Source organism: Lipophrys pholis (assembly GCF_963383615.2).
Source record: "Lipophrys pholis genome assembly, chromosome: 7".
Lineage (NCBI taxonomy): Eukaryota > Metazoa > Chordata > Actinopteri > Blenniiformes > Blenniidae > Lipophrys > Lipophrys pholis.
In genome coordinates this window covers 778,374-794,568 of record NC_137638.1, presented here as the reverse complement: position 1 = coordinate 794,568, position 16,195 = coordinate 778,374, and the positions used below count along the sequence as shown (strand labels likewise).

The following is a 16,195-nucleotide window of genomic DNA, read 5'->3' as shown; positions in this document are numbered from 1 at the left end:
ACATGACGGTCAGTCCAGTTTACCTTCATCTTGAATTTCACCCCCAAAAAACACTCAAATTTCAAACTTTATTATTCTGATTATCAGATTTTATTCAAAATCGTCCTTTAATACCACAAAAGAAAAAGAAAAAAAGCTTCTAGAAAATCACATGAAGATGAAGATGAAGATGAAGAGGCACCATCAGAAAGTAAAGTGCAGCATCAGGATGAGGAAGAGGAGGAGGATGAAGAGGAGGTTTGAAGGGTAAAAGTCGGCTGATCACAGATTTGATGAGCTTCACATCAGAGATGCACCGATACCAGTACCAGGTCCGACACTACACAAAGTACTCGTACGCATTAAAGATCCTGTGTTGAAAGTGTAAAAGGTCAACGTCACCGTCAACGTCGCCCGCAGCAATGCAACTTGTAGGACGAGCAACGTTTAGAGATTCTTAAATATTAATGAGAACAACGAAAGTAAGAGACTGTAAATGATGTTCAAGAGGAGGAAGATGGTTCGTACAACACCGGCAACTTCATCACAGGCAACTTAACCACCGGCAACTTCATCACAGGCAACTTAACCACCAGAGTTAGTCCGACGTCACTCAGTAGTTTTAACTGCTCACTTAACTCTGAGCTGTGCTACATGCTACATGCTAAACATGATTAAAGTGACTGATCCTCTCATCACCAGCAGCTGTGCATAGCGCAGAGATGCTACGCTATGCCAACGTAGCCTGTAGCATAGCGCAGAGATGCTACGCTATGCCAATGTAGCCTGTAGCATAGCGCAGAGATGCTACGCTATGCCAACGTAGCCTGTAGCATAGCGCAGAGATGCTACGCTATGCCAATGTAGCCTGTAGCATAGCGCAGAGATGCTACGCCATGCCAATGTAGCCTGTAGCATAGCGCAGAGTGGCGGCGGTGATGCCGGTGTCGTTTGAAGTATGAATCGGGCTTAACGGCAGTCAGAAGAATTTCCTCCAGGGGATTACTAAAGTATTCCTGATTCAGAGTAATTAGTACTCATATCAATACTGGGCAAGTAGCTCAGGTTAATACTGTTACTTTAAAAAAGTGGTATCCGTGCATCCCTACTGAACATTTCTCAGAACCACAGGCGGCCCTCTCATATCTCTTAGGTCTCCCTGCCCCAGATCCCCCAGGCCTCCTCAGACCCCCCCCCCAGATCTCTTCAGACCCCCCCAGACCTCCTCAGAACCCCCCCCCCCCCACCCCAGATCTCCTCAGACCCCCCCAGACCTCCTCAGAACCCCCCTCCCCCACCCCAGACCTCCTCAGAACCCCCCCCCCCGCCCCACCCCAGATCTCCTCAGACCCCCCCCAGACCTCCTCAGACCTCCTCAGACCCAGCAGTAACATTTGAAAGGTTTAAAGACGTTCCATCTCTGCAGGTTCTAAGAACCAGGAATGAAACGTACAGCCGTCGCATGGAGACAACTTCTCCCGGCCGTTGCCATGGTAACAGGTTGTTGGAATGTGTTGGCGAGGTATATAAAAACAGACACAGAACCTTTTGGTTCTCCACTCTGGACTGAGTCAGGAGCGCTGGATCGGGTCCACCTGGACGTGCAGGCAAGCCGGGTGAAGCTTGTTCAGAACTAAGCGGAGGATAAATGAAGCGCACCCCGCCCGGGAGTAGACACAGACAGAACCATTCTACCAGTTCTGAAGGGTTTGGATTACTTGGGTTCCTAGTAAGAACTGAGCCTGGAGATCCCAGAAGGGTTCTGGAAGAGTCTTCAGCTTCCTGTCCAGAACCGTCAAAGTTCAAAATGTACAAGACGTCTGAACTGGACTCAAAATCTAGAACCGGGCAAGAACTTCAAAGTTGAATCTGCTACTTCCAGACCTTTGAGACCTGAAAAGACTGAATCCTCAGAGGCTTCTGGAGGAGTCCTGAAGGAGAACATGAGAACTGAATTCATCTGGAACCCCAATCAGCACATCTGCATCCTGAAGAACCCCGATTAGAAAATCAGAAACTTTAAGAGTTCAAAGTCTGGATCCAGACAGAACCAGCAGATCTTGACTAAACCGAGTCCTAGAACGACTCGTTTAAGAGTGCTGCTCTGAAAACAAGAGCTTGAGTTAGTAAATCAGGAACTTTAAAGAACCTGAAACCAAGAACCTGAAATCAGGAATCTTAAAGAACCTGAAATCAAGAACCTGAAATCAGGAACCTTAAAGAACCTGAATCCAGGAACCTTAAAGAACCTTAATTCAGGAATCTGAAAGAACCTGAAATCAAGAACCTGAACTCAGGTACCTTAAAGAACCTGAAATCATGAACTTGAAACCAGGAACCATAAAGAACCTGAAATCAAGAACCTGAACTCAGGAACCATAAAGAACCTGAAATCAAGAACCTGAAAAGAGGAACTTTAAATAACGTGAAATCAGGAATCTGAACTCAAGAACAAGAAATCACTGCAGCTCCTCCTCTTAGCCTGTGTGGGAGGAGTCTGGCCGTTGCCATGGTGACCAACCGTCCAGGCCTATCGCTCAATCGCTGGGTGGAAACGGTGTCAGCTGTGCGGCGAATGGAGCGCACCGCGCCTCCAGGAGGAGTGTTGGGTGAGCGGAGCGCTGCAGCCCTGACGGGTGGAGTCACGGCTGCAGTCAGGGTGAGTTATTGAGATTAGAGCGGATTATAAACAGACGTCCTCGTCTCTACAGTGAGACATGGAGGATGGACCCCCTCACATGCTGCTGTCCTGCAGGAGCGGCTCGATGTCTTCCGGGTCGCTGGTGGGCGTGGCCAGAGGCCCGGCGCCCTGAGGGGGCGAGGCGGGTTTGTGGGCGGAGCCAGACTTGATGTCGGCCGGGCGGTGCTCCGGGAGGAAGACGGCCACGAAGAGAGCCGACAGAGCGGCAAACGCTCCGAAGAGGAAGGGAGGACCAGGGACGAAGGACGTCTACCGGAGACAGAGACAGACAGAGAGAAAGATATTAACACACACACACACACACACACACACACACACACACACACACACACACACACACACACACACACACACACACACACACACACACACACACACACACTACCTGGAAGCTCTCTGCTCGTCCTCCAGCAGGTCTCACGTCGTTCAGCTCCACGTTGAACATGAAGAAGATGAAGCCGTACAGAGCAGGACCCAGACCGTTACAGAGACCCCTGATACCTGTGATCATCCCCTGGACCACACCTGCGCACGCGCACACACACACACACACACACACACACACACACACACACACACACACACACACACACACACACACACACACACACACACACACACACACACACACACACACACACACACACACACACACACACACACACACACACACACACACACAGAGAGGTTGTGTCGTCTGACTGCATCTATAAGTTTACAGCTCTAGAGCATCTTTCTCCTCTAACATCAGATTATAGAACATCGTCCTCCTCTAACATCAGATTATAGAGCACCGTCCTCCTCTAACATCAGATTATAGAGCATCTTCCTCCTCTAACATCAGATTATAGAGCATCGTCCTCCTCTAACATCAGATTATAGAGCATCGTCCTCCTCTAACATCAGATTATAGAACATCGTCCTCCTCTAACATCAGATTATAGAGCACCGTCCTCCTCTAACATCAGATTATAGAGCATCGTCCTCCTCTAACATCAGATTATAGAGCATCTTCCTCCTCTAACATCAGATTATAGAACATCGTCCTCCTCTAACATCAGATTATAGAGCATCTTCCTCCTCTAACATCAGATTATAGAACATCGTCCTCCTCTAACATCAGATTATAGAGCATCTTCCTCCTCTAACATCAGATTATAGAACATCGTCCTCCTCTAACATCAGATTATAGAGCATCTTCCTCCTCTAACATCAGATTATAGAGCATCGTCCTCTAACATCAGATTATAGAGCATCTTCCTCCTCTAACATCAGATTATAGAGCATCTTCCTCCTCTAACATCAGATTATAGAACATCGTCCTCCTCTAACATCAGATTATAGAGCATCTTCCTCCTCTAACATCAGATTATAGAACATCGTCCTCCTCTAACATCAGATTATAGAACATCGTCCTCCTCTAACATCAGATTATAGAGCATCTTCCTCCTCTAACATCAGATTATAGAGCATCTTCCTCCTCTAACATCAGATTATAGAGCATCTTCCTCCTCTAACATCAGATTATAGAACATCGTCCTCCTCTAACATCAGATTATAGAGCATCTTCCTCCTCTAACATCAGATTATAGAGCATCGTCCTCTAACATCAGATTATAGAGCATCTTCCTCCTCTAACATCAGATTATAGAGCATCTTCCTCCTCTAACATCAGATTATAGAACATCGTCCTCCTCTAACATCAGATTATAGAGCATCTTCCTCCTCTAACATCAGATTATAGAACATCGTCCTCCTCTAACATCAGATTATAGAACATCGTCCTCCTCTAACATCAGATTATAGAGCATCTTCCTCCTCTAACATCAGATTATAGAGCATCGTCCTCTAACATCAGATTATAGAGCATCTTCCTCCTCTAACATCAGATTATAGAACATCGTCCTCCTCTAACATCAGATTATAGAGCATCTTCCTCCTCTAACATCAGATTATAGAACATCGTCCTCCTCTAACATCAGATTATAGAGCATCTTCCTCCTCTAACATCAGATTATAGAACATCGTCCTCCTCTAACATCAGATTATAGAGCATCGTCCTCCTCTAACATCAGATTATAGAGCATCGTCCTCCTCTAACATCAGATTATAGAACATCGTCCTCCTCTAACATCAGATTATAGAGCATCTTCCTCCTCTAACATCAGATTATAGAACATCTTCCAGGTGAAACTCACCCTGCTGGTCAGCTGAGGCGCTGCGTGACACCAGAGTGGAGATGGCAGGGAAGGTGATGGAGGACATGGCTGCTACAGTTCCTGCTGCCCACATCATCCTGAGGAGGAGAGAGTGTGAGGCCAACACACACACACACACACACACACACACACACACACACACACACACACACACACACACACACACACACACACACACACACACACACACACACACACACACACACACACACACACACACACACACACACACACACACACACACACACTCACCATGGTGCTGATCCTAAACCGTACCACACCAGCTGGAGGATCTGGAAGCCCAGACCCAGGAGGACGGTGTTCTTGTTCCCGATGGTTCTCATGAAGACACTGAGGAGGAGGGTCTGGGGGGGGGGTCATGTGATCAGTCACATGTCATAATGTCATACTGTCAGATCCTGCAGTGAGACAGGTAGTATAATAAAGGAGTTCCACCAGGGTCCGTCCCGGGGACACTCCTGATCCTAGATGACATTAATCACAATAGAGCGAGGATACACACTGAGGACACCGTCATGAAGAAGGAACATAGTTCAGAAGGTCGGGATTAAATCCAGCTAGACGGCACAACACTGCCACCCACTGTTGTAAAAGTGCAACTACAGTTCTATCACGGGGCTGATGGGGCAAAGCATTGTGGGTAATCCCTTCACTGCAACGAGGGAATTACTGCAGGTAATGTGGCTGAAAGTATACGCTGTAAAACTAACATCATGTCTGAAATAATGTTAACTCCTGTACCTAAGTTACTGTTTGTACTTTTAACTTTACTTCTGCCATGTCTTTGTGAAGTTTAGCTTTAGTTTTTTTATCCCTTTGAAATGAGTTTGCTGACCGTCAGTATTGCGCCATCTACAGGCTGCAGTATGTGGCGTTATTCCATGTTGGTAGTATTTGTCCAGTAGGGGGCGATAAACGGCTCGTTACCCGAGCGACTCCAGGAACTCTTGGAGAGCAGACGACCTCCATCACACGGCTGTCTTGGCTTTTACTCAATTACAACTTCTGTTTAAAAGCGTCCAACAAAACTTTTATCATTTTAAACTGTTTTTAAATCCAGACAAAATCCAAAGTGCTGCTGTTCTCTAACCATAGACCAAAAAACTGATCAGCCAATAGGAACGGTGGTTACCTGAGCCACGATGGAGAGGATCCCCACCATGGCAATGAAGGCTGCGATGGCTGCAGGGGAGAAGTCGATCACCTGGAACACACACACACACACACACACACACACACACACACACACACACACACACACACACACACACACACACACACACACACACACACACACACACGTTAGTAAATCAGGAAGGTGCAGGAACCTGGAATCCAGAGGCGCCGCCGCCTCACCTGCTTCAGGTAGAGGAAGAAGCTGGAGTACTGTCCCGCCTCCGGCAGGTAGGACAGGAAGACGGTGACACAGATCAGGAGGACGGTCGTGTCTTTTCCCACCCGACGCAGAGACTGGAACACACAACTTTATTAAAACTACACTCACAAACTTTATGGAAAAACTTCAAATCTTTTCCCCTTTCTGGAGAACGTCTGAGGCTAGCACTGAGGCTAGCACTGAGGCTAGCGCTGAGGCTAGCGCTGAGGCTAGCGCTGAGGCTAGCGCTGAGGCTAGCACTGAGGCTAGCGCTGAGGCTAGCGCTGAGGCTAGCGCTGAGGCTAGCGCTGAGGCTAGCGCTGAGGCTAGCGCTGAGGCAGACTTTGTTGGCGCGGTTCCAGGCAGATGGATTCGTTGAAATGTGTCAGAGCTGAACGTGTCCGACTCGTTGTGCCGAACACCCGGAGGAGAGCAGGTGAAACTTATCGAGCGCTCAGGTCGTTGAAGCTAGCTTCACGGCTAACTGCCCTAGCACACGCGAGTCTGTCCTCACCGCTGAACCCCGCCGGTGACCTCTGACCCCAGCTGTACTCACGACGAAGGGGTCGGCCTGCTCCCAGGAGATGGGGAAGCCCCACGATGTCAGCCTCATCTTGTCCGGCAGAGACTCGGGCACTACGAAGAACACAAAGCCGATGTCTATCACGGCGATCACCGTGGCAACCAGGACCACCAGACTGTCTCCATAGTTGGCTGACAGGTAGGCGCCGATGGCTGGGCTGGTCACCAGGCTCGCTGCGAAGGTCGCCGACACCTGAGGAGACAACAGGCGGAAGATGCTCAGGACCACCGTCTGACTGGTCCACCCAACTCTGGCAGCCAATCAGATTCCAACTCTGGTTGCTATAGTTACCAGTCCATACGCTGTGCTCCTCTCGTGCTCCTCCGTGATGTCAGCAACATACGCAAAGATCACAGAGAAGGTCACCGCGAAAATCCCCGAGACTGAGATCAGAGCAAAGTACAACCTGGAAACAGACAACACCGTCACCAACAGTACAACCTGGAAACAGACAACACCGTCACCAACAGTACAACCTGGAAACAGACAACACCGTCACCAACAGTACAACACCGTCACCAACAGTACAACACCGTCACCAACAGTACAACCTGGAAACAGACAACACTGTCACCAACAGTACAACCTGGAAACAGACAACACCGTCACCAACAGTACAACACCGTCACCAACAGTACAACACCGTCACCAACAGTACAACCTGGAAACAGACAACACCGTCACCAACAGTACAACACCGTCACCAACAGTACAACACCGTCACCAACAGTACAACCTGGAAACAGACAACACCGTCACCAACAGTACAACACCGTCACCAACAGTACAACCTGGAAACAGACAACACCGTCACCAACAGTACAACACCGTCACCAATAGTACAACCTGGAAACAGACAACACCGTCACCAACAGTACAACACCGTCACCAACAGAACAACCTGGAAACAGACAACACCGTCACCAACAGACAACACCGTCACCAACAGTACAACACCGTCACCAACAGTACAACCTGGAAACAGACAACACCGTCACCAACAGTACAACACCGTCACCAATAGTACAACCTGGAAACACCGTTAATAACCAGCAATCAACAATCCAGTACAGCACAGAAATCCTGGGCGCGCACACACACACACACACACACACACACACACACACACACACACACACACACACACACACACACACACACACACACACACACACACACACACACACACACACACAACCATGTGACTTTCAGCTGATCTCAGCTGACTGCTTCTTTCACCCTGAATACTGATCATGTGACTGAAGCCTGACCCCCCCCACCCCCCTCCCCCCTCACCCCCACCCCTCTGATTGGCTCGCCAGTCTTCAAGCGGTACGGTAAACAAACATCAACCAATCAGGCTTCGTCATCCTCTGGGGGAAATAGAACGTGGCTCTGTGGTGCATCATGGGGGATTTGGAAGTGAGCATCATATAACCTGGATTGATCAGATTAGACTTTATTAATCCCACAGGAGGGAAGATCAGTCGTCACAGCAGCTCCACGCTGCACAATTAGTTCATATACTGAAGGCAGGGGCACACAGAGAATAGACGGTGTCGATACAAGTAGATGAACACACACACACATATATATATATATATATATATATGTGTGTGTGTATGTTCACATGGAAGTACACATCTGGTCACTGTAACTAAACATCTGCAGGGAATTTAACGATCAGCAGCTCAATTAACAACCATATCGTGCACAAGTGGACTCACAGGCTCCGCCTCTCACACCAACACCAAACCCAGATATGTTCTAGGACAAAGTGTCCGCCGGCTGCAGTGAGACTCAAAGAATCTCTTCCTGGCAGCTCGCCACAATAAAGTGCCAGTGACGTCAGACACGTCAAACACAACGGCTCTCTGAAGGGAACCTCTGCCACGCCGCCAGGAACGTGTTCAGCCTCACACTTTCACTTTCACCAGGCGTTTCTTCGCTGCGCGATATCACCCTGAACCTCACCGCCATCGACACCATTAAACCAAGCGAAGGACAGCTGCGTCCGTCTCACCGGTAGAGCACCGGTAGAGCACCGGTAGAGCACCGGTAGAGCACCGGTAGAGCCGTCGCCCGTCACCTGCGAGTCGTTTAGATTTACACGTCCATTTTCTTTTCTGCTTCGGTTCTATATCGGTTCTCGTTTGGACTCGATTAGCAACGACTTCGTTAAGTTCGGAAGAATCACGACCTTGTTCATCGTTTCCCTGCGGTGTCACCAGCAGAGGGCGTACTAACGCTGCTGCTGGTTGAGACCCGCTGGGGAGCGAATCGAACTTCAACGTTCTCGCCACTCGTCAGCACGGCGACTTTCCCTGTTTCCTCCTTCCTCCTGAAACGGAAGCGCACGTTCCAGTGTTGGGCAGGTGCTGCGTGAGCTGCTCACCAGGGGTTGATCCTCATGAAGGGAATGGGAGCGCAGGTGAAGAAGACGGTGAGCAGGAGGAGGGACTTCCTGCCCCAGACGTCTGACAGAGCACCAATCAGAGGAGCCGAGAGGAAGGACAGGAAGCCCTGCAGAGAACAGAGGGGGTTCAGAGGGTGTGTGTGTGTGTGTGTGTGTGTGTGTGTGTGTGTGTGTGTGTGTGTGTGTGTGTGTGTGTGTTCTCACCTTGACGCCTTGAACTAGTCCGTTCATCAGGAACATGTGCTGAGGGAACGTCTCGTGGAGAACCTGAAAAATGTCACACACACACACACACACACACACACACACACACACACACACACACACACACACACACACACACACACACACACACACACACACACACACACACACACAGGTGTGTTTAATAGCACTGAACTTCAGAAAAGAAACAAACAGTGAAACAGGAAGTTGTCAATGTTTAACACACACTGTCGCCACGGTAACTGCAACCTTTGTCTTCCTCTGGAGTGGAGCTAAACTTCACACAAACTTGTTCTTGTTGTTGTTGTTGTTGTTTACTCACAGTCAGCATGGGCGTGGTCAGCAGCCCCCAGGCGAAGAACTCCAGGAAGACCACCACCACCGCATGGGTCACTCTGGCTCGGCCACGGGCGTTCTGCAACACACACACACACACACACACACACACACACACACACACACACACACACACACACACACACGTTTATTCTTGAAGAGACGCCTCCAAGGAGTCAACAACATTAATTCATCTATTAGTTACTGCCTTGCTCATTAGTTACTCATGTGTCATTAAGTTACTCATCTGTCATTAGTTACTCATCCGTCATTAGTTACTCCATCATAGTAACGTCATGTTTGTTGACAGCCTTTACTCTGCAGAGTTCAGACAAACTGTATTTACAAACTTTCTCTGTGACGGTTCTGACCCGGTTTAATTTCTGACCCGGTTCACATTCTGAGAGGTTGGACCGGATAGGTGGCCAGACTGGCTGACAGCCCTACTACCCGGTCCTACCCAGGCTAACTGCTCTAACCTGGTTCTAACCCAGCAAACTACTCTAACCTGGTTCTAACCCGGCTAACTACTCTAACCTAGTTCTAACCCAGCAAACTACTCTAACCTGGTTCTATCCCGGCTAACTACTCTAACCTGGTTCTACCCGGCTAACTGCTCTAACCTAGTTCTACCCAGGCTAACTGCTCTATCCCGGCTAACAGCCCTGCTCTAACTCGGTTCTACCCGGCTAACTACTCTAACCTGGTCCTACCCAGGCGAACTGCTCTAACTCGGTTCTACCCGGCTAACTACTCTAACCTGGTCCTACCCAGGCTAACAGCTCTAACCCAGTTCTAACCCGGCTAACAACGTGGCTATAACCCGATTCTAACCCGGCTACCAACCCCGCTAAAAGCCCTTCTCCGGCCCGGCTCTGTCCGGACCAGCAGCCCGGTTCAGGCCCGGCTCTGTCCCGACCAGCAGCCCGGTTCAGGCCCGGCTCACTCACCGAGCTCCGGACCAACATCACTCCACCGGCCTCGATCGCTGTTTTCTCCCGGTTCATGTCACATGCTGCCGGGCCGATGCTCGTGTCGACCCAGCGCTGCTGGCCTCCTCCGCGGGGATCCGCCGGCTCTTCCAGGACGTCCCGCTGCGTGAAGCGGAGCTGCGGGGTGGCGCTGCTTACATGGACCCGGACAGGAAGCGACGGAGGCGGGGAGCCGAAGCACGAAGGCTCGGCTGGAAGTCACGGAGCCCCGCTCTGCTGTTGACACCAGGGTGCCGCGGGTGGGCGGTGCTTCTGGCACGTATGTACACGGCCGTGTACTGGCGGCTAAACACCGCCCAGAAGGGCTACCCAATGTCTCAAAGCTAACGTCTCAGTGACTGCCGTGGAGATTCAGCTTCGCTCCACTTTAATGTGTTTTTGTTTGGATTCTGTTAAAAGCACCTAGAAACCTGCTGGACGCGGTACTGTGTGGTACTGTGTGGTACTGTGTGTATAAAGGTCAATTTAAGTGATGCTTTTTCTCTAATTTTCCCTTTTCGTAGATCTCTTTAAGAATCTTCACTTAAAAATAATGTATTACATCTCTTCTGTCCAGGAAAAGTCAAACTGGATCAACAATGTCAAAAAAACATGAAACTTTAAAAATCAAGAATCAAATTCACACTAAAAAATCATCAGTTAAAAGCAAAAACTTAGTTTTAATGTTTCTTTTAAAGTCAAACAAACAGGTCTGACAGCTAAATCCTCATGAAAAAAAAAATAAACATTTAGTAAAGAGGAAAAAAGACAAAATGTGGAAAACAGTTTATTTTATGTACAAAAACCTTAACTCAATCTGCTGCCATAGCAACAGGATAGGGGCGTGTCCTCATTGACTGCCTGGTTTGACTGACAGCTGAGGGGCGGGGCTTCTCTACGTGTTCCTGCTTTTGGAGGCGGGCTCTGTCTCCTGCTCATACTCGATCTCCACGTACGCTCGCTTCTTCCTCGGCGCCGCGCCGTTGGCCGGAGACTTTCCTTTCGACCGCGACGCCTTCGTCTGCACCTCCTCCTCCATCTCCTCCTCTTCCTCACTGGACTCCTCCTGCTCCTCCTCGTCGCTGCTCGTCTTCAGCTGGTTCATGTCCTGGAAACACGTTCACAACTTCATCAAACTGATATCTTCAGATGAAAGACGGAGAAAACATGAAGTGGAAATGATAACTGGGAAATGTTGGTCGTGAAGTGGGAAATCCCGAGAACAAAGTGGTAAATGTTGAGAACAAAGTGGTAAAGTGGGAAACATTGAGAATGAAGTGGGAAATTCTGAGAACAAAGTGGTAAACATTGAGAATGAAGTGGGAAATTCTGAGAACAAAGTGGTAAACATTGAGAATGAAGTGGTAAAGTTGAAGTCCTGCTGGGACCAGACGGAGTTCGGACCTCGAAGTCGCTCAGGTCGCTCTCCTCCACTTCGTCCTCGGCCACGAACTCTCGTTGTCCCACATCCTGCAGACAAACACAGACCTTCAGAATAAAAGTCCTGCCGAGGAGAGCTGTGCAGATAGAGTAAGCCTTCATCACCTCATCCTCCTCCTCCTCCTCCTCTTCCTCCTCCTCCTCCACCTCCTCGTCCTCATCCTGCTGCTCCAGGGCGCGGTCGAAGGCGTGGACGGGGAAGTTGTAGATGTCTCCGTACTGGAATCAGACAGAGCATTAAGGACGAGCTGAGAGCCGACAGACGAGGATGAAGACGAGGACGAAGACGTACCGTCCCCTGTTTCAGTCGCTCCAGAAGCTCCTTCTCGATGGCGTTATCCAGCTGAGCCGCGATCAGAGCTTTTTCCTACGAACCAGAGAAAGTGGTTGTAACGAGGGATGAAGAGCTGACGGAGGTAAACATGGTGACGTTTACATCAGCTCACCTCTTTCCTCTTTTCTCTGCTCTCCACCTTCCTGCTGAGAGGAACCAACTTCCTCCTGAAACACACAGACCCGCGTCAGGTACTTGTACTTGCAGCAGTACTTGTAGCAGTACTTGTACTGGTACTTACTGCCTCTTGAGCACCAGCTTCCTCATGCGGATCAGGTACTGGGTGATTTTGGTGAATCGTTGTTTACATTTGTGTCGAATGAATCGAGGCCAATAAATCAGATTCTCATCGATCTGCTCCAGAGCCGTCTCATAGTTCTTACTGAGCTTCACCTGCACACACACACACACACACACACACACACACACACACACACACACACACACACACACACACACACACACACACACACACACACACACACACACACACACACACACACACACACACACAGGGTTGATCAATCTGGGTTTTCTGGCATTAATGTGAATTAGTGTTGCGTGTTAGCATTAGCAACAGTTAGCTCACCTTCTCCCACATTTTGGCGGGAAACGCGGCTCGCTCGATGAGCTTCATGTAGAGGAAACACTGACCTGCAGGGGGAGACATGGTGTCAGTGACAAATCAACACGCTGCCAACAAGTCACCGTGTCAGCAACGAGTCAGAAACGAGTCAAAACGTCAGCGAATCATGACCACGTCGGCGACTCGTCAAAGAGTCGGCAGGTCCCAGGCGTGTCGCTCACCTTTCTCCTCGCGCACCGTGGCGTACTGGCTGTTGGCCAGAGGGCAGGACGAGCGGTTACATAACCCGGTGATGTTGAACTCGTTCCGACAGAAGTTCTGACTCTTGGTCCTGAAACAGGAAGCAGATCAAAGATGAATCGACGTGTCACTTTACAGTCAACCAGAGCAATAACCCCCGACTGCGGAGCAAATGGTTAGGAATGTGGGCGGAGCCAAGCGTTTGAGGAAGTTACAGTCCGGAGGGTGAAACGGAGAAAATCTAAAGGCCGATTCATCCTCTATAAGAACAAGAAGTAAGTCCAGCACTGCAGCGTCCTGCCAAACAAGATGACCTCATTTTGCTCCGTCTGGCTGAAGAAAATCAGTGGTTCTGATCCAACCATCCGGGCCGAAGTCTGTCCGAGCCGCACTGCCGTGTGCTGCACATGCGTGTTCCAGCTCGCTAATGACCATCAGTCATATTTTATTCATATTTACTTTGTAACGTTGCTACTATACAAGCCCCACGGTTTGTTAACATGTCGGAGGGCGGAGTTACGTGATGCACCTGAATGCATCACTGAGCTCCTGCAGGAAAACCAGACCAACATGGCGGCTCAGACACAAACGTTCTCTTTTATTACTGAAACTGTTCAGAGGAAAGTGATTCTGAAAGCACTGGAGGACAGAAATAATCTCTGCAGTTGAAAAGTAAAAACGCCGCTTAGTAGCCGACAGCGTTGAGTGATGCGTTCAGGTGCATCCCGTAAGTCCTCCGACATGTTAACGAGCTGCGGGGCTCATATAGTATCGAGGCTACAAGCTAAACATGATTGAAATGTTTCAGCAGAGCGGCACCGACATTCTTCCACACAGTCGAACCAAATTTCTTTGGCCAAAGGGAGATGGCCAACACGCTGCCAGAGCACGTCTCCCACCAACCCAACCCACAACAACGTTGACTCCGCCCACTTTGAGCATAACGCCTCAGCCAGTGGCTTCTCAATCAAAGGGATCTGTCCTATCATACCACTCGGTACCAGCAGGCGGAGCAGTGAGTCTTTAACTCTGATCAGAGACTCTCTGCTGCCACCTGCTGGACAACCTCTAGAGGAGAACATCTCAAGAATCTCCAATGTTCCACTGAGCTGTTCACAGATGTTCTCCAGATGTGAGGAGGAGAACAGAGACGATCGTAGATTTCTACACGGGTTCTGGTTCACTTACTTTACTTTGAAGGAGCAGAACTGTTTGTTCCCGATGATGTCCCAGATGACCTGAAGGAACCATAAGAACATGAAACATCTTCACAACCTGTGTGTATGTGTGTGACAACTGTTAACCTCCTGGCATAAAGTAACTTTAATTAGAAAATAGATTAATCTGGATGACCAGTTAATCAATATTTACACAGTTTTTTTTTATCTTTATTTCAATCCGGCACCGGGAAGCTACCATTAGCATGTAGCTCCCTCCAGGATTAAACAGGGTTTTCAGACTCACGTCGTCGTGCTGCATGTTTCTTCTCTATCCGGAGCTGCTCGTATTTCCGCCGCAGACTGACCCGTTTCTCAAGTAGCAGGCAGCCCGTTACTTTGGCGTCAGGATTAGCTTTAAAATCCACTAAAACGCTTCACACACATGGACAGACAGGAAAACGCCATCTTTGTCGTGGCGGAAGTGACGTTCCACCACCGGAAATCGGAGGAATACGTATCGCGAAACTTAAAATAATTTATTTATTTATTGTTTTAGTTTGTTACATTCATGGTATGAATACACTAAAGCTCTTCCCATTGAACTCATACAGATCTTAAATAGTTATTCAAAAAATATATAAATTATTGGTGAGGAAAATGAAAAGGTGTTTATCAGGGGGGATTTTGCCCTGCAGTTCCCCGCCTGGTCGCGTCATGTCGCTGTGAAATTTCAATACAAACCAACGGAACTCCCAGAATGCACAGCTTCTAACAGATTACTGTACTTTCATGACTTTTTCTCTTTAACTATGAATTATTTTCAAAACATCACACCGCGGTGAGGTTGAGTTTTAGATCCGGGTTCGGACTGGACACACGGAGGAATCCTGAATTCTCAGAGAAACCGGGAGTGAGTTCTGTATGCTGGAATGTGGTAATGCTTCAGCCCCCCGTTCAACGACGATCCTTTCGGTTCATACGTATGATGAATGGTGTATTCACGGTCCTCCGTGACAGGTGCTGCCGATTCTTGTTACGCTCAGCGCCTCAGCCCTTCTGACTCTGAACCGGAGATTCAATCTTAAACTTTAATCTAATGTGCTTAACTAAAGATCCACTTTGATGTTCTTAACATCACATGATTGTACTAAAGTCTGGAACAGTTCCACGGGTACCAATACTCCATAATTCCTAAATTTGATACGCCAACGTAGTTCCACGTCTGGATGAGTTTTATTTTCCTGTAAGTGTTTTCAGGATTTGTCCTTTAGTTTGTTAATTAGTTCGACCCGGATGGAGCAGCAGGTAAACTCGGTGTTCCCTTCATTCAGGTGACCGTCAGAACTACACATGATGCGACTCCACTTCCCACAATGCACTTGTTATTTAAAGTGACAGGCTCAGGGTGTCACGCAGGAGGAAACAGGACAGAAACAAAAGGTCCGTCCGAATTGTCCCTCCTGTCTCCTTGTCTGTCCACTTCTCCTTCACCCCGGAAGGGTTCTGTGTAGCTGCCATGATGAGGACTGTCTGAGTTCTCAATAAGCAAAGGAAAGGAGGCTCGTTGCTTCCTTTAGAACCTCCTTTAGCCTAGGAACCACTGATACTT

General features: G+C 48.8%; 2 protein-coding genes across 2 annotated transcripts; both read right to left on the bottom strand.

Moving 5' to 3' along the window:
• Positions 1 to 2,578: 2,578 nt before the first annotated feature.
• On the bottom strand, positions 2,579 to 10,979 carry mfsd14bb (major facilitator superfamily domain containing 14Bb). The gene is made up of 12 exons (XM_080467470.1): positions 10,806 to 10,979; positions 9,842 to 9,934; positions 9,499 to 9,561; positions 9,274 to 9,401; positions 7,170 to 7,284; positions 6,852 to 7,070; positions 6,277 to 6,390; positions 6,053 to 6,124; positions 5,152 to 5,264; positions 4,879 to 4,976; positions 3,066 to 3,205; positions 2,579 to 2,929 (listed from the first exon to the last, which is right to left on the bottom strand). The coding sequence occupies exons 1-12, from the start codon at positions 10,860 to 10,862 to the stop codon at positions 2,714 to 2,716; spliced, it is 1,428 nt and encodes a 475-aa protein (XP_080323596.1). The 5' UTR covers positions 10,863 to 10,979; the 3' UTR covers positions 2,579 to 2,713.
• Positions 10,980 to 11,483: 504 nt separating this feature from the next.
• On the bottom strand, positions 11,484 to 15,867 carry mak16 (MAK16 homolog). The gene is made up of 10 exons (XM_080467491.1): positions 14,891 to 15,867; positions 14,615 to 14,664; positions 13,408 to 13,517; positions 13,190 to 13,254; positions 12,842 to 12,993; positions 12,713 to 12,767; positions 12,559 to 12,633; positions 12,372 to 12,485; positions 12,231 to 12,296; positions 11,484 to 11,934 (listed from the first exon to the last, which is right to left on the bottom strand). The coding sequence occupies exons 1-10, from the start codon at positions 14,903 to 14,905 to the stop codon at positions 11,722 to 11,724; spliced, it is 915 nt and encodes a 304-aa protein (XP_080323617.1). The 5' UTR covers positions 14,906 to 15,867; the 3' UTR covers positions 11,484 to 11,721.
• Positions 15,868 to 16,195: the final 328 nt, after the last annotated feature.